The sequence below is a fragment of the Drosophila mauritiana genome, chromosome 2L, assembly GCF_004382145.1.
Source record: "Drosophila mauritiana strain mau12 chromosome 2L, ASM438214v1, whole genome shotgun sequence".
Lineage (NCBI taxonomy): Eukaryota > Metazoa > Arthropoda > Insecta > Diptera > Drosophilidae > Drosophila > Drosophila mauritiana.
In genome coordinates, this window is record NC_046667.1 from 20355761 (window position 1) to 20378093 (window position 22333).

At 40.7% G+C, this 22333-nt stretch overlaps 4 protein-coding genes across 16 annotated transcripts in view; 3 read left to right on the forward strand and 1 right to left on the reverse strand.

Annotated features, from left to right (window-relative positions):
* The first annotated feature begins 141 nt into the window (after positions 1-141).
* On the forward strand, positions 142-2207 carry LOC117150661. The gene is made up of 3 exons (XM_033317650.1): positions 142-288; positions 347-520; positions 1826-2207. The coding sequence occupies exons 1-3, from the start codon at positions 228-230 to the stop codon at positions 2032-2034; spliced, it is 444 nt and encodes a 147-aa protein (XP_033173541.1). The 5' UTR covers positions 142-227; the 3' UTR covers positions 2035-2207.
* A 285-nt stretch (positions 2208-2492) lies between these two features.
* On the forward strand, positions 2493-4561 carry LOC117140847. Its single transcript, XM_033303976.1, has 3 exons — positions 2493-3097; positions 3234-3407; positions 4039-4561. Exons 1-3 carry the CDS (start codon positions 3046-3048, stop codon positions 4257-4259), a joined length of 447 nt encoding a protein of 148 aa, XP_033159867.1. The 5' UTR covers positions 2493-3045; the 3' UTR covers positions 4260-4561.
* A 234-nt stretch (positions 4562-4795) lies between these two features.
* LOC117135216 lies at positions 4796-6049 on the forward strand. The gene is made up of 3 exons (XM_033295319.1): positions 4796-5090; positions 5514-5672; positions 5745-6049. The coding sequence occupies exons 1-3, from the start codon at positions 5033-5035 to the stop codon at positions 5966-5968; spliced, it is 441 nt and encodes a 146-aa protein (XP_033151210.1). The 5' UTR covers positions 4796-5032; the 3' UTR covers positions 5969-6049.
* An 88-nt stretch (positions 6050-6137) lies between these two features.
* The window catches only part of LOC117135215 (GTPase-activating protein skywalker), a 41706-nt gene continuing 25510 nt past the window's right edge, over positions 6138-22333 (reverse strand). For 5 of the 13 annotated variants that reach the window (XM_033295308.1, XM_033295306.1, XM_033295309.1 and 2 more), the window contains 9 exons: positions 17186-17388; positions 16914-17118; positions 12427-12551; positions 12031-12359; positions 11794-11965; positions 10520-10606; positions 9166-9324; positions 8849-9069; positions 6139-8782 (listed from right to left, as the gene is read on the reverse strand). In XM_033295308.1, coding sequence (XP_033151199.1) covers positions 8641-8782; positions 8849-9069; positions 9166-9324; positions 10520-10606; positions 11794-11965; positions 12031-12359; positions 12427-12551; positions 16914-17118; positions 17186-17388 — 1643 coding nt within the window. In that variant the 3' untranslated portion in view covers positions 6139-8640. Of the gene's footprint in view, positions 8783-8848; positions 9070-9165; positions 9325-9962; positions 10020-10519; positions 10607-11458; positions 11489-11793; positions 11966-12030; positions 12360-12426; positions 12552-16913; positions 17119-17185; positions 17389-20204; positions 20880-22333 lie in introns of those variants that run through there. The other 8 variants (XM_033295305.1, XM_033295313.1, XM_033295311.1 and 5 more) reach the window with 8 other exon arrangements.

Here is a 22333-nt window from a genome sequence, read left to right on the forward strand (position 1 = left end):
TACGAGTAATGGGTATACAAACACAGAATTGAAACACGCAACGTACACACGTTTACTTCGAGTGGAAGCTCGATTTCGAGTGAGTGGAATACTGAGTGAAATTGGAAGCGGAATGGACGCTTTCGCTTTGGGCGCCAGAAAGAATCTTACAAACGCTCGCCAACTGCCGTGCAGTCAAGGTTTGCTTTAAGTAATTGTCCAAAAAGTAGTTTCAAAACCTGAAGAAAATGGTGTCGAGTGTAAAAATGATCTTGGCTCTCGCCGTCTTGGCCACCGCGGCCTGCACTGGTATGAAAGTTACCGGAAATACCAATCCGGAATAATCTACACATTCTACGATTTCTAGGCTACGCCATCAAGTGCTATCAGTGCGATTCCTTGACTAATCCAGAGTGTGGAAAGGACATCAAGTCAGACAGCAGCCTCGTTTTGGATTGCACCAAGATGGCTCCACCTCGATTCCTCCAGAACTTCTTCCCAGTTCGCAACGCCACCGGCTGCATGAAGCAGACCATCGACAGTAAGTAATCTGGCGGGGATCGCCCATAACCATGATCTCATCGAATCGATTGCCCACGCGAAACCATCCCCACTTAAGCAATTTAGGTTGATAAATTAACTGGTTCTAGTGCTCACAATGAGAATAATTGAGTTTTGACTCTTACCTTGAAATACGATTGTTTCTAAAGCAACGAAATAACAAATTAATTAATAGAATATACCTCTGACACTTCTTAATGGAAGAGAACGAGAGAATCTGAACGTTTAGCATAGAAATATATTTAGAAATGTTCAAGATCAGCGACTTGCTATTGGAATTTAATATATATCGTATGTAGACCATGGAAGGAACCACGCATGAATGAATTATAAATATAAGAAAAGGGGTTCAGATAAGGTAGACTGTACTGACTATCTTCCATGTATATAAACAATATATGCTTGCACCCTTATTCATTATACTATAGTGATAAAGTGCGTTTGCTCCATGGCAATGCAACGGAGATTAGTCGCTGTCCCACAGCAATATGTGCCCTTCATTAAAAATGCATCATGAACAATGGACATTAACGCAGCAGTGCCTTTTTAAGTGATTTGTTCACAATTTGCGTGATTGCCCAGCGATTCCCAAGCATAAATACTCCCTAGGGCTATATGGTTTTGAGAATAATTCGACTCCATTCACTTTTGCTAGGGAATTATTTATGATCGGTGACCGCAACATCGTCTCAGTCAATTGTTTGCTAATTACATTAACATTCGACCACGTCTTGAGTTTTATTGAATACGTCATCGTTAGTTTTAATTAAACACCAGACAATTTGCATCCCATTCAGCTCAAAAGTTAGTCACATCTATATCAGAACTTGAAATGTGCTCTACTTCATGTGAGGTTTACATAGGGATTTATTTAGCAAGCTATATATGCGATTTCAGTATTTATGTAATAATAAGGATTTATTTTAATAATCATAATTTTTCGATTTAAATATCATAGTCCGAATGTAAAAGCCTGCATAGTCTGACCAAAGAAATACTATTTATTTAAAGAAAACACACTTGAAGTACGAATATAGTTTGAAAAAGCTGCATACAAATAGAAAAGAGAGAGTCTGAAAATGAGAATTTTGGAATAGTCACCTCTACATTTATTTCAGAAACAAATGAGAATGCACAGCACGTTTTAATGTCGTAATTTCTGAGTCTAATTGCCTCATATATGATTTGAATTTATAATATATCAAAACGAACAACAATCGACACAGCATTTAATTTTACACTTAACCAAATAATTTGTAACAACTTCTAAAATGTTTACTTGCAGTTCCCGGTAACGCGCAGATCGTGAGGTCCTGCTACTTCGGCAACATCGCCGACACGAAGACTGGATGCCAGACCGATCCCAGCCTGACGATCAACAAGTTGCTGAGCTGCGAGGTTTGCACCGAGGACGAGTGCAACGGATCCTCCTCCCTGGCCCCCATCGCCGGAGTCATCCTCCTGTTCTTTGGACTGGCCCGCCTGCTGGCCTGAGCGAGGAGCTGGTTTTAGTGCCGCTGAGCTATCCCAAACATATCGAGCTTGCTGATGGGAAGCCAGCCCCGAGGAGCTGCTTTAGTCACCTTTGAATCTCTTGTAATTGTTACACCCTTTTGAACTGTTTTCGCCCACATTAAACGTCGCTTTATTTATGTGAAGATACCTTATGGTTATTCGTAGATTAATTGCTAGCTTTAACTGATAGGCTTCCAGTTGGGCAAGCAGAAAATCCAGGCGTGCCTGGCCACACTTCAAGAACTGGCCCCCATCCAAACTACTCCCTCTATATGCCTTTGGAAATTGAAATTTCTGGGCTGACGATTATAGAACAGACGGAAAAGCGGAAAAGTTCTCTCTGTGATTTCACTCGCTTCGACCATACACTCCCAGTTTTCCTTTTCATTTTCCATTTCCCTCGCAGGGTCGCTATAAGTTCGGCGTCAAGTCTCCACTCACTAAATGTTCATTAAATTTAGACAAATTAAAACGCTGAGCGATGACGCCAGGCGAAATGGCCATAAAGTGTTTTCACCACAGAAAAAAGAGAGCGTTAAACGGAAAAGAGAAAAACGGCAAGGAGTTGAATTTGGAAAGTGCTTTTGGCATTCTTTTAGTTCGATTTCGTGTGCGGACGTCGACTGACAGACGGCTCCAAGAATTTAGCCGGGAAATCGGGGAAAATCAAGAAACAAAACTCGGGGAAAATTGGCAACGCGTGTTTACATTTTTATTTCCTACGTGCTGAGACCAAAATAAAAATATAAAATAAAACTAATTTATATGGTTGAAGACACTCATTTATTTATATTCAAAATATATACTATATTTTCTTACACAAAACACACAGTTTTGTGTGTTCAAACCTCGTGCGGATCGTTTCAATTGCGCCGAGCAGAGAGCTATAAATAAGCCCGCCACTTGAATTATTTTCCATAAAACCATCAAATACAACAAATTCCAATCACCAGCGAGAAAGGTGGCAAACCGATTTTCCTCCCATCAACAATGCAGCATTATTTACTTTTGTTTGGCGCGCTCATCTCGCTGCTGGCCTCAGGTTTGTTTTTGTTCTGTTTGGACTTGTTTCTTTCGAATTTGTACTTTGCATTGCGAGTTCTGCGCCTGTCCCCGCCTGATCTCATTTCTGCCATAAATAAGACGCGTCTCTGGTCTTCCCATCCCAATGCCACTAGCTTACGCCATCAAGTGCTATGCCTGCGAATCCGTCTACGAGGCTAGTTGCGGCGACGACTTCGAAGTCGAGAACCATTTCAAATACGACTGCGCCTTCATTGCTCCACCGCGATTCCTGGAGAACGATCTGCTCAGCGTGAATGCCACGGCCTGTTTGAAACGGGTGTTCAAGGGTGAGTTTAATCGAACGTGTTTCTCAAAACATGTTACTACGGAACTGAAGGATAGTAACTTTAATAGTTTTGAACTGGTTATAGTTATGAATTGCCATGCAATATCAAAAATATCAAAGTTTGCTGGCATCTTTAATAGTACAAAAAAGGAAAGTTTGAAATATAACATTATAACGTGGATATATCGTACTCACTCAATTTTTATCCAGCCACCAAATATTAATTATTAAAAGTCTCATTAATTTCAAATACAGTCCGATAAGCAGCGTGCAAAAAAACTTTGTTTCCAAATGTAAATGTCTGTATACTCATTAAACATTCGCAATGTTGTCCGTCTGAGATTTGTATTTACTCTTCAGATAATAATTTCTTTAATGATTTGTGACGCAAATCAAAACAAATGAAATTAATTATGTGAAACAGTCATACATACATTCATAGACATACGTGCATATACGGACAGCTGTGACCTTATTTCAGCAGAACCTCATAGACTTTCCAACAATCTCTTGATATTTTGGACAATACGTAGACATTTCGTATAAGCCCATTAAAGACGGACAATAAAAAATATGTTTATTTACGATAAGGCAGCCCGAAAGTAGACTAACCCAATGTTTTGCTTCTGCAGAAAACGGCGTGCGCAAGATCGTCAGAGGCTGCTACTTTGGCGAGGTAAATGCCACCGATGTGTGGTGCAAAATGGACCCCACCCTGTCGGCGGTGCAGAACTCAAGTTGTCATGTGTGCGACAGCGAGAACTACTGCAACGGATCGGAAAAGCATACAGCGGATAAATGGAAAATCTTGGCCAGCCTGGTCTTGTTTCTCTTGGCAACTCAACTACTGTGAGGCGACAGGAGACGAAGTGGAAATGTGGAAATGTGGAGCGTGAAATGAACATTAAAAGGCACAGTAGCTTAAGTAAACCTAGTTCAATTTAGATGTATTCCCAAGGCCCAGAACTATCAATTAGTAGAGCACACTATCCACAAAACCGTTTAGCCAAATCTGCCCGCCCCACTGTATTAATGGCTAATCAACGCCGAACATGGCGTATGAGCAACATCAGCGCACCGAAACGAGCCGAAAAGCTGGCAAACCAATTTCGAACGATCCAAATACAAACTAATAAAAACTAATTTTACACAGAATGCCAAATTGTTTATTTGTCCAAATGCCACTAATGAACCTTGCCTGAAACAAATGGATTGGCGAGGAAAGGGCAAAGGGAATGACAGGGCAGGGCAGGGCAGAGCACGATGTCAACACGCGTTGTTGGCCAGGGAAAAGCCAACGATGGAGAAGTGAAAATGTGAAAAAATCTGTTATGAAAATCAAATTCACATTCTGAATGCGATTGTTCGCACGTTCGGTTCAGTTTCTGTTTAGTTCAGTCGCGTGTGTGCATCGCTTCGAGTCGGTGGTCGGTGGACGGTGGTCGTTGCTCGGCGGCTTGTGGCTACATAGCGCATCTATCATGTGATTAAAATCGGTCCGGCATCCGAGAAGACAACATCTGTATTCGCGCACGTATCGGCATCGCCAAGCTATAGCTATAGCCACACTGACTCACCGCGACCGCCGGACGGACAGTGGAATCAACTGTTTTCGGGGGCGGTACGATGGCGATGATGGCAGCGCTTGCCTCGCTCTTTCTGCTCGTCACGCTGGCCAGCTCAGGTGAGATTCGCGATCCGCGCCCGCCACTCATCACATTCCTGCCCGAAATTGTAGTTCATATTTTGAAATATCTCAGAAGCGGACGACTGTCAACACGATTTATTGCGAATAAGTGAATTCAGGGTCTTTACCCAATGGTTTGCGGGAAACTGTTCAGTAAAGAAAAACATACAGCTTTCTTTGTTTATTCCATTGTTTACGTATAGAGTCTAAAAAGTTTAAGAATTATCTAACATATTTGAATTAACTTACATCTGAAAAAGCATTAACGGCTTGGCATTCATCCTTAAAGTCTAGGAATATTTGGATCTGTTATCTACTTGTTTACTTTAAGATAGAGATAAAGTCTACCACAATTCTCATCCATTGTTTTCCTTACTGTGCACTCGCGTGGACACACATTTTTACGGATGTCGTCATCAGCCCGTGCCATTACCTGCTACGAATGTGATTCCGTCAATAATCCAGGGTGTGGGGAGCGATTTGTGGGCGATGACATATCCACGACGGATTGCGATGTGGTGGCGAACATGCGATCCCTGGGAGCGGAGGCCACTTGCCTCACCAAGTACCACGAGGGAAGTGAGTATACCGAGTATGGTTTCTGGAAAATATGTCAAGGAAATCCCTCATAAAATGACGCATTTTTCGCAGTGCCAGGAGACACGCGCTTCGTGAGGCGCTCCTGCTACTTTTTCGATGCCTCCCCAACAGGCATCAGTTGCGACGATGGACCAGATCCTGTGGTGCCCTTTATGAACTTCCTGGGCTGCGCACTCTGCGATACGGATTTGTGCAACGCAGCCGCTGGATTATCCACAATGCCCTTGGTCATTGCCCTCTCGGTACTCGGACTGCTTGTCCTCCCGACTACCTAAGGAAGAGGAATTCCGTGGAACGGCGGCGGTCGTATTTCAATGTTTCCTATTAAAAGTAATATACTCCAGTATTGTATAAAAGATTTTTGTTTTCTTGGTCAACTAACTAACAGGACTACTTATACTCATGCAAAGGGCGCAGAAGAAGAGCGACCCAACCTTATATTCTTACTTCTCTAAGGGAAATTGTTTAAGTTATAAAAAGCCTACTGAATATGTCATACATTTACCTTGAAGCCCACAGAAGAATCAAAGAGAAGAAAATATTTTTTAATTTTTATTTTATTTGATTTTCTTTCATTTGTTTTTATACATCCACTAAAATGATTTAACATACATATATATTTATATAATATAATTATACTTGTTTGATTTAATATAATTTATTGAATAAAATTTACTCGTCTCCTACTCTACTAGCGTGTGTATGTAAGTATGTGTATGTGTGTATTGCAATTAGGATCATTAATTACAAAATATTCATAAGATAAATTAAAATTACACTTTCAAATCGATACACACAATTTCTGTTTCGATATCTAGTCAATTGATTTCTTGATCGCCAAACATGTCTAGATTTAAATTTATTTCCAGTTTATAGCATAAATTATTGTGTGTAGGCAAACAAATAACATCTTTGCTTATTATCTTAATGGGTTTAGCTGCGGATTATATTCATAACACTTCTGGGCTACACATAAATAACATTCAAATATAAATATATGGATATTTATCAAGATATTGTATATAAACTACACATTGAGAACAATTCAGATAGAAAACAATTTATGTACAAAAGATTGTGTTTGTTTTTGCTTCACCAATACTGTCCATGCTGGCGGTGTCCGGCGGAATCTCTACGATCCCAGCGAGGACCACTGCCGCGTCAATGCCACAAACAATCGTCGTCCATCTCTCCGCGTCTTAAAGTCTATCAACAATTCATATCATCAGCGCGTAAGCATTAGTCAACCAAAAATAGTAAAACTTATTGTTTCAACACGATTCACACTCAGAAACAAATAACAAACAGATTTGCATTGTATGGATCAACTTGTTCAACTTGTTTTGTAGTTGGGTGTATAATGTAGTTCGTTTATATAATGCTGCGTACACATATACATTGAATCATAGTAACAACAACACACAGAGTTTGTTTAAAACCTAAAACTATTCATATTTAGTTTGCTTTTCCACTGCTGAACCTTGCAGTGCTTTCACTGATTGCAGGTGACCTGGGTTATATTTGGGGCATGGGATTTGGGTTCGGAAATTGTGGAGTACCAGCTCCTCAATGAAATAGTTGTGGAGTGTTACCCATCACGTTCTGCAATCTGTGATCACTGCTGTCCTTCCTTCCCCTCAATTCGTTGTAGTTCTTTCATTTAAGTGTAACAATTCGTTTGAGTAGTGCAACGATCAATAAGCCATCGGAATTTGCAGACACTCAAAGGCAAATGAGTGTTCGTCCAGAGGGAAATGGGAGGAGACACACCATGTTATTTTTGTAAAACTTAAAAATTGACTAGACAAGTGTGCAAAAATTTTGTGTACGTGCAGTTTTTAGGTGGAGGTGAGCAAAGAATTTCGTTGGTATTGAAAATGGAATGGAATCTTAAAATAATTATTGATTGTTCTCCGTTTTTGTTTATGCCTACTTATGAAGCCTTCAACTTGTAATACATTTGTTTTCCGCTTTCGTTTTTCGTTTTGAGATCAATTGCACATGGGTGGCAGCTCTCCACAGCCCAATCTTTCCTTCAACTTATTTTGGACTTTGAACCGACTGCAAATTCCGCTGCTTAAGGACATTAGCCTTATATTTATTACTTGGGGGCTATATAGTTATAGTATATATGTGTAGTATCTGAGCATATCATTGGCGTCAGCAGCAGTACTAATCGAAAGAGGTTTGGTTTTACTTTATCTCTATATTTTGCGACCAAATGGGACAACTTTCAGAAACATTCAGTTGTTTTCAATTCAATTTACAAGTTACACTTTCTATACACGTAGCAATAATAATATTAATAACATTAATAACGAATTCAGTCAAGTCAGTAAATTTGGTTTACAGAAAGAAAAATACAGTATTCATAAATTAAATGAAATAACGCTAACAAACAAAAATGATGTTGCAGCCCAAGTTTTCCGGTGTTGTATTCTGCTTTCAATTTTTAAGGAATTTTTTCTTTGCTCCGGGTACATGGCTATAGAAATACGTTTTACATATAAATATACACATTATAATAATTCATTTTATATATACTTGTTTGTATAGATATCATGAATATACGTATGTAAAGGGGTTATAACAACTAGGGTATTGTAATTTCAAAGCTTTGCGTTTTGAAACATGAACTCACAGAGTATTTCCATTATATAATATATAATTTGTTTTAGCTTTGCATTTTTTCATTAACATTTAACATTAACACGACGACGGCAGCATTTACAGCTGCTTGGCCACTTTCGATACAATTTTATAAATAAGCTTTTATAAATGTTTACACATTATCTCATCTTGGTACCATCAGCATACGCCAATAATGGGCGGAAACGAAAGCAATCTGTAGGTGTTTGAGTTGGTTAAGGAAACGCGGGGGGAACGTCGAGCAGTTTGCTGAGCACTTGATCATCGGCGGGCAATATCGGTCAGACTAAGAAGGTTTTTAGATGCCCACGAATCCGTAGACTTCCAGCACCCGGATCTCGAAGTCGCCCGACGGACACAGCGGCGGATTGTTGAAGGTCTTGCAGCTGTCCGTCTTTCCAAAACGAATGTTCTCGTCCATCCAGATGGCCTGCCCCTCGCTGTAAAAGAGAGTGGAGAATGAATTATAAAGGCGGTGGTAGCCACACGAGCAGCATGAATCTTACCCGCCACCAATCGTGATCATCTTGGAGTCGGCCGCCATAAACAGCTCAGAGCTGTGTCCTAGGTCCTTGTCGCCCTCAATGCCCACCCATGGGTACTTGGCTCTTTCTGGATAAAGGGAGAACAAAAAGGTTTCGCCCGTACCGAAGTAGGCCTGTCGCTGGCCCTTGTCATCTTTTACATTTCTTTCAAACCAGCGCGAAGAGCAGTAGGCACCGAATACCTAAGAGCAAGAATCCACATTTGATTTAGAAACCATTCAAAAACCACATTTTCACCATGTTTTCACACCAAACAGCATTAGCACATTGCAACTTACCTCATTATTGCACGTCTTGATCATGAGCAGCGTGGGTTCATGCTGCTCCACCCGAACGTAGAACGTGGTCAGTGAGCAGCCGTGCTCCTCCGTGGTGTAGAGCAGCACCGGTTGGTACATTGTTATCCGCACGGGCAGCCAGGACCACAGCGTGAACAGCTATGGGAGAACGAATGGCATGTTTGTTAGCAACTCATCCGAACACGTTTGAAGGCTATAACTTGGCTACAACTACGAGTAACGTATTGAAAGGGGTAGCAATTAGCCAATGACAGAACAAAATACGTTGGCGTGGGTAAGTAGAGTGAAAGAACATGAACTAAGAGGCCAAAAGTTCAACGAAAAAACAACTAAAAGCCGGGGTTACGTAACATATAAGAGGCAACAACTCTCGATGAGGTCTAAAATCTACAGAGAATAAACTATGGCGCAGTTCATTTCAACTGTAAGCAGCGGCGGCGGCTCGGCAGCAGCGCATCTCAAACTGTGGCTCGGCGGCTCTCAAACTGTAAGCTTATTGCGGATTTAATTTAAAACTATTTATTTGCGACTCTCCAATTCTCAGATGAAATGCAGACTACTGACAATTAAAAACAGCAGGACAATAACACTATTACATAGACAGACTGTTCCGAAATATTTTCTAGGACGGCACGGAATGAAAACTGTGTCTAAATTTGGATGGGAGTTTCAAGGAATAATTGCATTCACTTTAATGGAATTACGGAATGGATTGTAATGGCAATGGGTAGGGGAAAACAGGTTGGAGGGTTTTCAATATGCAATGCAATGCTTACAAATTGTCTATCCGTCCAGGTTTTTATGAAATTCTTTGTGCCCGGCAAACCAAAATGCTATGAAAAGATATAGATGGATATATAGCAAAAAATTATATGCAATGTGGCGGATGAGATCTTGGGAGAACGCATGAAATCGACTTATAGATGTGCTAGCTGACTCTCCTATACCCTTCGTTCTAACATATTCACTACGGCAAGAATTGGGACCCAAACTGGGTTGACGTAACTAAAACTCGGAGATCATCATTTATAGTGGAAGAATTGCCAACTACACTAAAAACTAAAAAAATGATGGCAAAATCATAGAAAAATGAAAGCGAAACTTTATGAATGGAATAAATCAACTAATTTCCATTCGATTGAAAACGAATTCTAGCACTACATGCAGTTTTTGTGGCTTGAATGGAATGTGGATAAGAACGTGAGCCAAAAGCTTCAAAATATATTGGAGTTATACATATTATAGTACGAATAAAGTGTGTTTTGTGGATATCTCGGTGGGAATTGTTGATTGGCTTTATATTGGAGTGGAGTGGACTTTGACTTTCACTTACATCTTCGTTCTTACAAGCTTGACTTTTCAGATTGTGTATGGGATAAACGCCCATCGCGATGGCTCTATGACCGGGCGATTTTTCACCCTACAGTTTATACATAATCATGATGGATGAAATATTTAACAGAATGCACCCAAATGCGGCCAATGAACCCGTGGAAATGTATTTCATCGATTTCAAAAGTATGTATGTATACATTGATTAAGCGTACGCAAATTTATATTGTATTTCGCAATTATTATTTTTGTAGTATCGTTAATATTCATTCATTCGTTGCCAAGGCAGCAAAAAAAGTACAAGAAAAATAGAAATAACGTTTTATATATTGATTTCATATATGGAGCAAATTCACTTGAGGATTATTGTTGGGTTATGTATTTCTGTATGTGAGTATATAGGCTTTGCAATAAACTAATTTATTATTTTATCACAACAAAAAGCAACGGAAACGAATAAAAAGCTATACTGTGTGGTTATTTTATAAATGTGGTTATTGTGTAGGCTGTGCATTTGCTTTGAATGATAAGTAACGAAACAGTAACGGCGAGAAGTTATTTCATTCCGCGAAATAATACATGACAAAATCAAACACAACACAAAAGTCAAGTGGAAGCAGAACGGACACAAAAATCGAGTCGAATCAGTTCGGGGAGAGAGCTAGAGAATCAACTGGACGGCTTGAGCAATCAGCACTTGCTCCAGTTGATTCCGAAATTAAACTTTTCATATGTACACATATCTGACTTAAATTATAAATTAAAACTTTCCTATTTTCATGCTTTCGTAACTCGACTCGAGCAAATGAATAAAATTGAAAGTAGATTCAACTCATTCAAAGACGGTGTGGAAAGAAAAACAACAGAACAAGCAGAATCAATCAAACATTGGCATCTTTTTTGTAATAATAATTTTGTATAGCTTTTCACGGCCTCATACCAAATTGCGACAGCTCTCGGAGTGCAGCTTCTGGTTTTGTTTATTTATTGGGTGCGTTGTTTCAGAGTTGGAGAAGTTGTGAGAGAAACATAAACAGAAAACGAATAAAAATAAATCAGAGTTTACCATTAGACAAGGTGTTTTGCTTGTAGTGCTGTGCTGTGTGAATAGTTTCATTTGGGTCACTACTAACTGAACGAATGCCTAACTCGGTTTCTGTTTGTATTCTGTATTCAGATTTAGTATTCTGTATTCTGTGTACTGTGTTTGCTGTGTATGCTGTGTGATGGGGGGTTGGGGGCGCGTCGATTGGGTTAGGGGTTAGATTCACATACCTCCCGGATGGTCAGGGTGTGGGACATCATTTGGATGTTGACCTGCGACTGACTAGTGGGCAGATTATCACTTGAACGCGATTTGATTAATTGCTTCGAACCGCTGGTGAGCACGGAGCGGCTTTTTAGTAGCATTTCAGTCTTGATAAATATTCTAGAAATATACTGGGTACTGCAAGAGAAGAAACCGCGCATTAAAAACTGATCTCATTGATCATTAGTTCACACTGTAACTACCTCAGTCCCCTAATACTAAACGCGGCATGGAGCAACTTCGCCGGCGACACTGGTATCTTCTTGCAGAACTTGATCAAAGCGTTGCCAATGTCGTTTTTAATGTTGTCCGGACTCCATTCGTTGTTCGACTGGCACTCCTTGTGAAACAGGTTGAGTATGACGAGGGCCACGCGGTACAGGACCTTGATGCCCTCGTGGAAGTAGCAGTCCATGATCCGCACCAGATGCTGGAAGGGTAGACCGGCTAGAATCCACCAGCACCAGTCCATGAAGATGCGTTCTAGCTTCAGGCCCGGGCAAATACGTTGGAAATACGAAGTAGCACTTTTCTAAACGATACACTTTTGATTAGCATTTGATCGATGTGTACTGGTGAACCGGGGGTCTTCTACGTACCGTGTGCTTTTTGGCTATCTGCATCACCGTCTTCCAGGTGACTTCGTGCTGTAGTTTGGTTTGATTGATGAATACCTTCTCCTTGCTACCGACCAGACCGGCCAGACATATGTACGCCTCCTCCTCTGGAAAATATGATTTACATCAATTTGCATTATTAGTATCGAATGATAATAGAGAATCTAATGACTTCATTTGAAAATAAATTCCTACTGAAATGTAGTTCTTATTATTAATTGAATATATATATGATATAATTTCATTTCGAATATAATTGCCCTAATAGTTATCCGCTCGTTTTCTGCTTACAATCCCAACGTGTCGTATACGTAATATTCGATACTTGATACGCCCCGTTAGCACTTGTACGCAAGATCGTATGGCAGTTTTTCTAGCAATTATCTATTTAATAACAGGCCTAACCTTAGCCACAATTTATGCAGTTACCACCCCTGCAGCCCCTCGCTTCCAGATCCGCATCCAATTTAATTGTGGAACTGCAGCAGCTCGACTTATAGCATTCGTGGTGGTTTGGTTTGGCTGGCATACTACATATACATATATGTATATATACACACTGAATTACCGCAATGACGCAGCGCAAACTAAATTGAGAATGCGTCGAGCATCCGTCGGTGCACTTTGACCGCCAATTCCCCGCCCCAACCACGCCCTCTTCAATTTTCCATAATTAGCCGGCACCATTTTTTCAGCAACCTGTGTATGTGCGCCCTGATTATTTGATTTCTAAATTAGATCAAATTATGCAATGTCGCAGTGTTGGAGCTATAAATACCCTCTGGGAGTTTTGCTCGAGCTGTTTTTCAGGCAATCGTGAGCGAGTCATTAGCGTACGTGAAAATATTAGGCAGGCATTTAAAAAGTAATTGTGCGGGCACCCCGCCATTCAATTAGCTAAAAGAGGGAGTGCAGTTGGGGGAGTGGACTTTAAAGGACTTTAAATTTAATTTAGATAATGAACCGACTTGAACCTTCGCAGGGCGATAAGGAGTCATCGGATTGATTTGCTGCATTACAAAGTTTAATTAGTTTCAAACGCCGCGGGGTAAACAAAGTTCTTATCAGCGGATTTCGCCGGCTTATCAGTGGATTACACTGGCCCCAGGCGGTTCGACTTAGTTTCCCCGGATTGCTCTCATTTGCCCATTTGGCATCGGAGCAGGGTCTGGAGTATAGTACATATAGTAGCTGAACTTTATCTATTGCGGAAAGAGAGCTGGAGTGTGGGCAAACATTTGATAAGTTCATTAAATATTTAAGAGCCCTTGCTATATATAGACCACGACGGGTGTTAGACACTGCAATTGCAATAATCTGCCAACATTTGCATTCTGCTCAAACTTAAACGACCCCTCACATCCTCATTATCAGTCGGCGCGAAAGCAGAAGTAAACAATTTCAATTGAAATTAATCAAATAACTGATAATAACGATTTAAATCTGTGGGAAACAAGCATTTGGCAAGCGTGCCAAAGAAACAGAATACCAGAAACCAAAGAGGCATCGCCGTAGGAGCTCAAGCGACTTTTGAATACAGACAAAGGTCGATTGGCTAATGAGACAGAATTTTAAGTCGGTAGACGTCAGAGAGCACGTGTCGAGTTATTTATGAGATATAAGCCAACTAAAAATAGCCAAAGATAGCCTAAAGACCCACAGCCGAGATACACGAACAGAAACCAGGAGTCCATCCAGTCCATCTGCTCTCCTGCTTTAATTAGCTCAACAAACTCAAGCATAAACAATGCAAATATGGCAAGACAAAAACAAAAGCGGAACATACACACCGCACACTAAATAAACTTAGATAAAAGCGAAAACAACATTTTGAATTGCTAATCGGCGGCGGAGAGCAGCAGACCAGCAAATCTGAGTAGGCATGAAGAAACTGGGAAATAGCTCTATAAGATATAGAGGGTATGGATTTTAGAGCTTGCTGAATGAAGCTGATAAGATACAAACTATTTACCTGTGTTTCGGCCCGTAAAGTGGCGGGAAACGAAGAGATACAAGTCAAATCCCCCTGTCACGCCTGTGGAAACCTTGAAAACCCGCCTCCATTTCACTTATTTAGCTAGCTCATGCATATGCATGGCAAAGGGCAGAGAAATGCAAATTGAAGCAGGGCTATATTCCGATTTTCACTCTCTACCTGAGTCCAGTCTGACGTCAGAGTGCCGGGCCATTAAAGCCAAGTACTGCGAAATATTCCATATACTTTAATCTGAATTGTGCGTGCCCGGCATTGCCAACCATTTGATGTGCTGACGATGAGCACTCCGCACAGAAATCGGGTAAGCCAGGTATGCCAAAGCCACAGCGACAATGTTTGGGTAGGGCGCAAAAACACAAACAGAACAACAAATGGTAGCCAGAACGGAGGAGAATAGAACTGGCAAACAAATCCATAAACGATGGGGAACACATATGTGCGCATTTGCCTATCTGTCTGCGTTTTATGCGAGTTTTATGCTCACGTGTTGGCATTATTAGCCAACCATTTCAAGATTCGAGAACAAAGCGAAGAAATACTATAAGCACACGAATCTGAAAAACACCAGTGCGCGATGAGTGATGATTTCCAAAAGTAAATTAGAGGAGCGTCAGGAGCATATATGCAAAAGTTATTGAAGACGGACAGAAGTGTGTCAGTAAACTAAGAAACGTAACCCCAGGCCTTGAAACATGCCAATATTTCAATGTTCTGCTTCGACTTTTGCTCTGTTTACTTTAAGTGGCTAAATGCGAATTCGCCAATTGCAAAAGAAGACGAATCAAACCGAGTCGAATGCAATGACGTCAACAGCGAAATACAAACAGTCCGACATATGCATATGTGCTATCTACACCACTTTAAAGTTTAAACATTCGTTTATGTGCGACTCTTGAACTTGAAAGTGCAGACAGAAAAACGATCCACATTTGAATGCGTTGAATGAACGCAGCTCACTTTTCAATTTTCTTTATTCCAGTATCCTTCGGTTTGTCACTTGGAGTCATTTCACTGCAACTTCTTTCAATGTTTATGACGAAAAAAGACAATTAAAAGCAGTTCTACATATGAAATTCGTTTTGTATGACCTAGACAAAATCAGATTTCTTTGGAGGGCGGGAAATTACCTCGAAATCTAGACCGGAATCGATCGGTTTCGTCTGCCAGACAGACACAAAGGAGGGAAAGTATTTCGCACAGTGTAAATAAACCTTCAAAATGACAGGCTGTCTGACCTCCTCCTCAAAAAATCAGCTTATCAGCATCTCCCGAATATAAGTGCATACATATGTGTACATATCAAATCGAATTGAGATCATTTTAAGAGAGCAGCGGAAATTATTTTTAGAAATAAAAGTTTGATAGATCGATTGACGGATTGTCTCCCTTTTTAGAAATGTGGAAACTAGTTAAGGGCCAACCAATTGCAATTGATTAGATTCCGGCAGATTATGCATATTGCCACAATTAAGAGGTTATCAATGGGTCACTCGCATGACCAGCTGTCTATTTAATCTAGCTAGACCTCCAAATACGCGGTGTGCCATTATTGAGCCTAACTTCCGAATTGATTCTCTGAAGGTTTCAGATCAATTTTCACATCTCTTTAGGTTAAATTTTGCTCATTTCGTATTCAATTATTTTTCCCATCATTGATGGAGCGGAATTCAGCGCATTTGTACTCCCACTCCGCACCTGACTGGATGAAACCAAATTCCGAGTAAACAATCTATACTGTAAGTTAAATATTCGATTTTGTTATTGTGTCGCCAATAACAACAATGAATAATGATTAACTGATAATGAAGTAGTACGGACAATATTTCAGAAGCAACAACAAATGCGGAACTAAAGCAGACAGTTAGACGTTGATCACTTGACTATGGTCAAGTACAGTGCGATACAGTCCAACCTACGAGTATACCTAATGCAGACGCAAGGCTATACAAATATTACAGAATGTATGGACTCTAATCAAGGATGAATTTGCATTATCGCAGCAGAAATGGATCACCAGTTAAGTGCGCTCTTTCGAACTGGTATATATTTGGATTTCGTCCAAATGACAAGGATTGAACGGCAGGCCATACTATGCGGGTTTTCACTGTACCTTCAGACTGTACAAAGGAATAACAAGATTTACATTAGAAATTATTTGGCGGCTCATTGCGTGTTGGCCAAATCAATTAGGTAGAAAATCACGATACATCAATTTGCAACCAGCTGCGATACGCGCCGAGAACCCCCGTATACATACATACCACATATGTATAAAGATATAGCTATGTACATATATATAGGGAGCTAACCGAGGGGCCTGGAGCGTAGAGCCTTACAATTGTGCCACTTATTTTTGTGTGCCTTGTAGAGGCGATAAAAATGACTCGATCAAATATTGACATTCACGTGTGCTGCGGATGGGGAGGTGTGGAATGTTGTGTTGTGCTGGAGGGCTGGCACTCCGATAACTCACCCGACATGAAATGCAAAAGTATCGATGTAATGGGATACAATACTGGACTGTAGGTAATATCGGGGCAGTCGTAGCCCAGGACATTCACGATGCGATCGGCCACGGCGCGTCCCGTGCTGGTCAAGTGGTAGGGCAAACAGTGGGTGGCATCCACAAAGGCGGGCAGCATGATCGGCTTCTCCGACAGCTCCGTGGTGCCAAAGACCTGAATTGTAAACACACATTAGTTAAGTACGGTACAATAGGGGGCAATCTTGGTCTATGGATCCCACCTGGTGAACCATCTCCCAGTAGAAGCCGTCTAGCATTTGCTGTTTGGTCTGGTGCTGGCCACACAACATCGGCCATAGCTGGGCTCGGATCGGGGAGTTGATGGGCCACGAGTTCTCCCTGAGTATGTTCTTCACGTCGCGCTTCTTGCCCTGCTGCAGCAGCTGTTGGATTTCCGTGTAGGAGCGCAGTGCCGGCTCCTTGCCTGTAAACAGAGATAGGGGACACCGATTAGATAATATTAAAGGTCCTCCGTGGGAGTAGTGGGTTACAAGTGGGGAATATTAATATATTCACGTCGGCTATGAACAGAAATAGGTGCCCAAATGTATACGTATTACATTTTAGGCGAAGATAGCGTGGGCTTACGATGTTTTCCAAAATATACATATATCCCTATAAATCTTATCTTAATCACCTACTCTGATTCCATTATATGCTATCATTCAATCTCTAAATGTTTAATCCTTACAGCTGATAAGTACAGTTTAATTGGAGGCGTAAGTATGCAGTGCTTACTTGATTAGTGTTCAAGCTAATCCCTCTTAGGTTAGGTCATTAACTCTCACTAATCCTTCGACTATTTAAACTACACAAACACGAAGACCTCAAGTGGTCGAGGCTGCCGTTTTGGCTATTTCTGGCACTTGATACACTTCAATCATATGACACGATTGTTTTTATTATGGCTAATAATGGAGGTTCTTGAGGTTATCACCGCTCTAGAGCCTTTCAACTGGCAGTCCAAGGAACCTTTTCCACTATCATCAAAGTCGCGAGGCGCTTTTGACCAACGGAGCTCAAGATAAAAAACACTTGTGAACCGCCGATAAGTAGTTAAATTTCATGTGTAGGGTTGCGACATTACTCATGCCCCGAGTGGTCAAAATAAAATACTTGAGAAAGTGCATCTGATAAGCAAAAAATGTTCATTTACTTGATGAACACTTCCCCACAATTTCATTAGCCTTTGGCGTTGGCTAGTTTTCAGAAAGGTGCTGTAGGCAAATTTTCCCACATTAAGTACCATTGACGTACATGAAGTAAACTTTATGAATTCTTCAGAAATGGTCACTTAACTGTTTCTGTTTTTGGTAACGTTCCCAGAAACAAATGCCGATATCAGCTAAGAACCTTTAAATATTTTAAGCATGTTAAAATTCCAAGGAAAATAATGTTTGCTACACAACCAATGGCATCTCTTCCGTGTTTTACCTCATTTGAAATGAGAGCCTGGAATTAACTAGCCAAACGGCGAGTGCATTAGAAGTGTAACTGATAGTATGTAATTAAGTGCTGATTTTATTCGAATTCATTAAATCTATTGTTCTTAAGGTAAATCAACGGCTTGTTAAATTAGACAATTATTTCTCATCAGGTGTCATGGGATTAGGGCCTTTTTCGGAACCCTCTGTGCTGCGTTGAAATCCCTTACCCCCCGGACTTTTTAAGCAGATGTGTCAAGTGGGTGACAGCCGTAGATGTACTATCACCTCGGTCAGCTGGTCAACTGCGTATGTAGGACAACGCCGAGACCCCCACCCTGCTCCATCCGTATCTGTGGCCACCTCAATGCCACTTATTGATTAGCTATCGGTGTGGGGGTAATTGATTGCACTGCGGACATGTCTCATTACAGGCGGCGACAGCTGATCGATTTTTGCATGCTCATCTTATCGCCGATAGCTGATAAGGTGGAAAGCCAGGGAAATAGCGCCGAGCAGAGCCATATCAGTATCGGGCAGCAAATCAGATACTGATCCGCAGAACCCACTGATTTATTTGCCAGCTCGTTTTCCCGCGATTTGAAAATGGTTTCGGATATCGCTTGAATAAAAATCGTTTAGCATTAGGCCAATAAAAGATCGGGGAGAACTATCAAATTGCTCCAAAGCGATAAGATACGGGGTGAGTGTGTTTTCATTCAGCAAACGCAATAAAAATAAAAACTGGTATAATTGAGTGGAGCTTCGCTCAGTCGCTGTGTCGCTTGTGGGGGTAATTAATCCCCATCTACGGCATCTCGCGGATCCATTTGCATTTTTCGAGCAACCAATATGGAAACACTGCGATGCATATCGTCACCATATATACTGCACATTCCACTTACAACAGATGCAGTAGTTTTCCTATCATCGCAATCAATTGCATTTGTTTGCAACAGCGAAACAAACCCCTCAAAACATTCCTCATAATTGGATATTATGTCAGTTTACGATCATACTTATAACACAACTATCCAAGTCAAAGCCCCAGCGATTAACTCGCATAGTTTAAATACGCTAAACGCCATTGAAAGTGTGCAATCTGATTAGGAGCACAAAACGCAGTGCAATTAAATCAGCAATGTAGCGGATACCATTTGCTTCAACGCCGAAGCTTTATCGCTATTAGCATGATAATGAATACACACACGAAAATATCATTCATTGTCTTCCACAACAGCTGGGAATTTTGGAAATTAAAAAAGATTTATTCGCGCAGCTGATCTGTTTTATTTTTTTGTTTTCTTGCTCTCCTTACGCCTGAATTATACTTCTTTACTAAATATGTATAACGTTTAAGTATTATTTTGTAGAGACCTGTGGGTAATAATAAACATTTCTTTTTGAAGCATCAAAGAATTGTTCATGCAAGGTTGTAACTACAGAAAAACAGTTTAGATAAACACAATGTTTATGAAAAAACGGGTCAAGTGTGAGATTAATAATAATATGTGTACCATTCCTTGGATCAATTAACGCAAGGTTAATTGTCCAGTGTTGAAAAACGGAGAAACGATGGTGCACACAGACATTCCCAAATCTCTAAAGCCACAGTTATAAATTCATTCATGTTGCCAAGAAGCTAGTAAATCAAAACAATTATGCTTAACATGAATCTATTTGGGGTTTTGGAGAGTTTAAAACTAACACATTTTACCCTGATTCAAGAGCTGGAACTATAAACATTAGTTTTTATTTTTATACTATGTGTTTTTGAGTCTGGTTTGGTCTCGTGTTTGCCCGTGGGTTTCATTACCTGGACTGAACTGGAAGCACTGGCATTTGGTGGTGATGTCGTTCGAGCTGGCCGCGATGAAGAGCGGCAGCTCGAAGAACTTGTCGCACTCGGGATCGACGTAGACGCTGCTGCGCCGGCTACTGAACTGCTCCAAGTCTTTGATGCCCAAGACTTTGCCAACCATTTTTCACACTGTGTTCTCGAATCGCTCCTTTCGTCAATTTGTGTTTGTGTTTCTTTCGATTCGACGGGGTCGCCTCAATTTTATTGTTATTTTGTTGCTTTATTTTAATTTTTGTTTGTTCACTCGCTTTTTTGGCACCGAGAACGACATCGTTTATGTAGATTTCAGTCTCTCTTTTGTCTTGCTTAATTTTTGTGTTTTTCGTATTTTATGCCCGTACACCCTGTTCACTGCTGCCTTTTATTGTTTTAATTTATTGCGATCTGCAATTAGCTGTCGCCCGAGCAGCGACGCCGGCAGCGCTTGAATTTAATTTGCAGCACATTCAACATTCAATTTTACAGATCACATCTTTTGCGGGCTCTGGCTGTATCGAAATGTAATTTAAATACTTCCACGGCGGTTGAAGAAATCATTACGCATCCGGGCGATGCTAGCGGGGATTGGATCGCGGCCAAGAAAATCGGAGCACGGCGAGTTCTCGGACGGACTTACGTGCGGAGCGTTCGGATGCGGCCGGGCTTCTCAGATATTTTCCGGCGGACAGGCCGGTTTCATTCGCGAGCCTTCTCAATGAAAGCTCCCAATGAAGAATAAATGAAACGAGAGCGATCGAAAACCTGGCGCGTGCAAGCTTTGATGCAGAGCTTTTCGCGGGTCTCCTGCTCTTGCTATTCTGTTTTGTGATTTATTTTTGTTTTCCTTTCCTATTTTCGTTTGTTTATGCATTTCACTATCGGGCGCCACAGAGCAAACAGCTGTTTTCTGTTGCTCTCCCGCTCTCGAAGCGAAGGAGGGGGTAGAGCAAACACCCAAATCTAGTGAAAATACCTTTATAAATAGCTTTTGTGGGAAATTTCGTAAGCATGGCGCAAAAGAGCTTGGAAAATGCCAGGCGAGACGAGAATCTCGTGCATTCCTGCATATACGTAATGTGGATTTATGAGCGTTTGCCAAGGAAAATTCCAAACCACAAAATAAAATGTATGGCCAAACCTCAGAACGTGTAATTTTCTGCGTTTCGGAACAAGTCTCAGCAGCACATTGTGAAAACATAAGAAAAGAGGGTGGAAAAATACTTCTGGTCTAAATATTTATTGGGGAAATTCTATATAACTTCCACGTAGCTATGAGCAAAGAAGGTTTGGAGGGAAAATTGACCAACTTTAAACCAAAATGATTTACATAGCACTTTCAATTTAACCTTATCGAATAATGAAGTGCAAAAGATAAAGAATCGTAAGGAGTTATATTTAGAGAAACATCTAACAATTAGCTGTTAATTTCTACTCTTCCCAGTTCATAACTCCAATTACGATCATTTACATTAATCTAACGACCCACAGACCCGATTTTCAGCACTCACAGAAAAGACTTGCTACAAAATATCATTTTCTAACACTCACGTGATGCCCCCTCTTGCTTGAACGCATTTCAATACACATTTAGTTTCTTTCACACCATCCGCTCATCTTTTTTTAGCGTATTCACAAATTGATTTTTCACATGTTTTGTCAGGCCAAATTAAATAAGACCAAGTCAGCCGTTTGTTTATACCAGAAATGTATAAATAAAATGAGAAAATAAATAGCGCGTGGCCATTGGCCACTGGGAAAATGGTTTTTCTTGACACTCTCATACGGCAAATGATTAATTAAGCAAAATTTAAAAATTTTCCAAATACACAGAAAAACCCAAAATGAAACGAGCCTGACGGCAATTACCTTTGGCTGTATCGGGTTTTTGTAGAATATTTCGTTTATTTATGGGGGAGGGATTGCCAAGAATTTTGACGACACGAAAGTGCCCCATATCACCTAAAGAACAGATATACATAGATCTATAAATTATGTCCCATGAGCAATCTGTTTGAGTGCCATATTGCCACTCCTACGTGGGGTGAAAAAAGAAACCCAATTTGCGCACTTATTCATCTTTAGTTGTAGATTAAACAGGGTAAAAG

What these genes read in the sequence shown, in the direction of transcription:
- LOC117140847 (XM_033303976.1), top strand. Translation starts at nt 3,046, where the DNA reads ATGCAGCATTATTTACTTTTGTTTGGCGCGCTCATCTCGCTGCTGGCC. An exon ending in CATCTCGCTGCTGGCCTCAG is followed by an intron (nt 3,098 to 3,233) that starts GTTTGTTTTTGT and finishes CAATGCCACTAG; the next exon opens with CTTACGCCATCAAGTGCTAT. An exon ending in TTTGAAACGGGTGTTCAAGG is followed by an intron (nt 3,408 to 4,038) that starts GTGAGTTTAATC and finishes TTGCTTCTGCAG; the next exon opens with AAAACGGCGTGCGCAAGATC.
- LOC117135216 (XM_033295319.1), top strand. Translation starts at nt 5,033, where the DNA reads ATGGCGATGATGGCAGCGCTTGCCTCGCTCTTTCTGCTCGTCACGCTG. An exon ending in CGTCACGCTGGCCAGCTCAG is followed by an intron (nt 5,091 to 5,513) that starts GTGAGATTCGCG and finishes TGTCGTCATCAG; the next exon opens with CCCGTGCCATTACCTGCTAC. An exon ending in CACCAAGTACCACGAGGGAA is followed by an intron (nt 5,673 to 5,744) that starts GTGAGTATACCG and finishes CATTTTTCGCAG; the next exon opens with TGCCAGGAGACACGCGCTTC.
- LOC117150661 (XM_033317650.1), top strand. Translation starts at nt 228, where the DNA reads ATGGTGTCGAGTGTAAAAATGATCTTGGCTCTCGCCGTCTTGGCCACC. An exon ending in GGCCACCGCGGCCTGCACTG is followed by an intron (nt 289 to 346) that starts GTATGAAAGTTA and finishes TACGATTTCTAG; the next exon opens with GCTACGCCATCAAGTGCTAT. An exon ending in CATGAAGCAGACCATCGACA is followed by an intron (nt 521 to 1,825) that starts GTAAGTAATCTG and finishes GTTTACTTGCAG; the next exon opens with TTCCCGGTAACGCGCAGATC.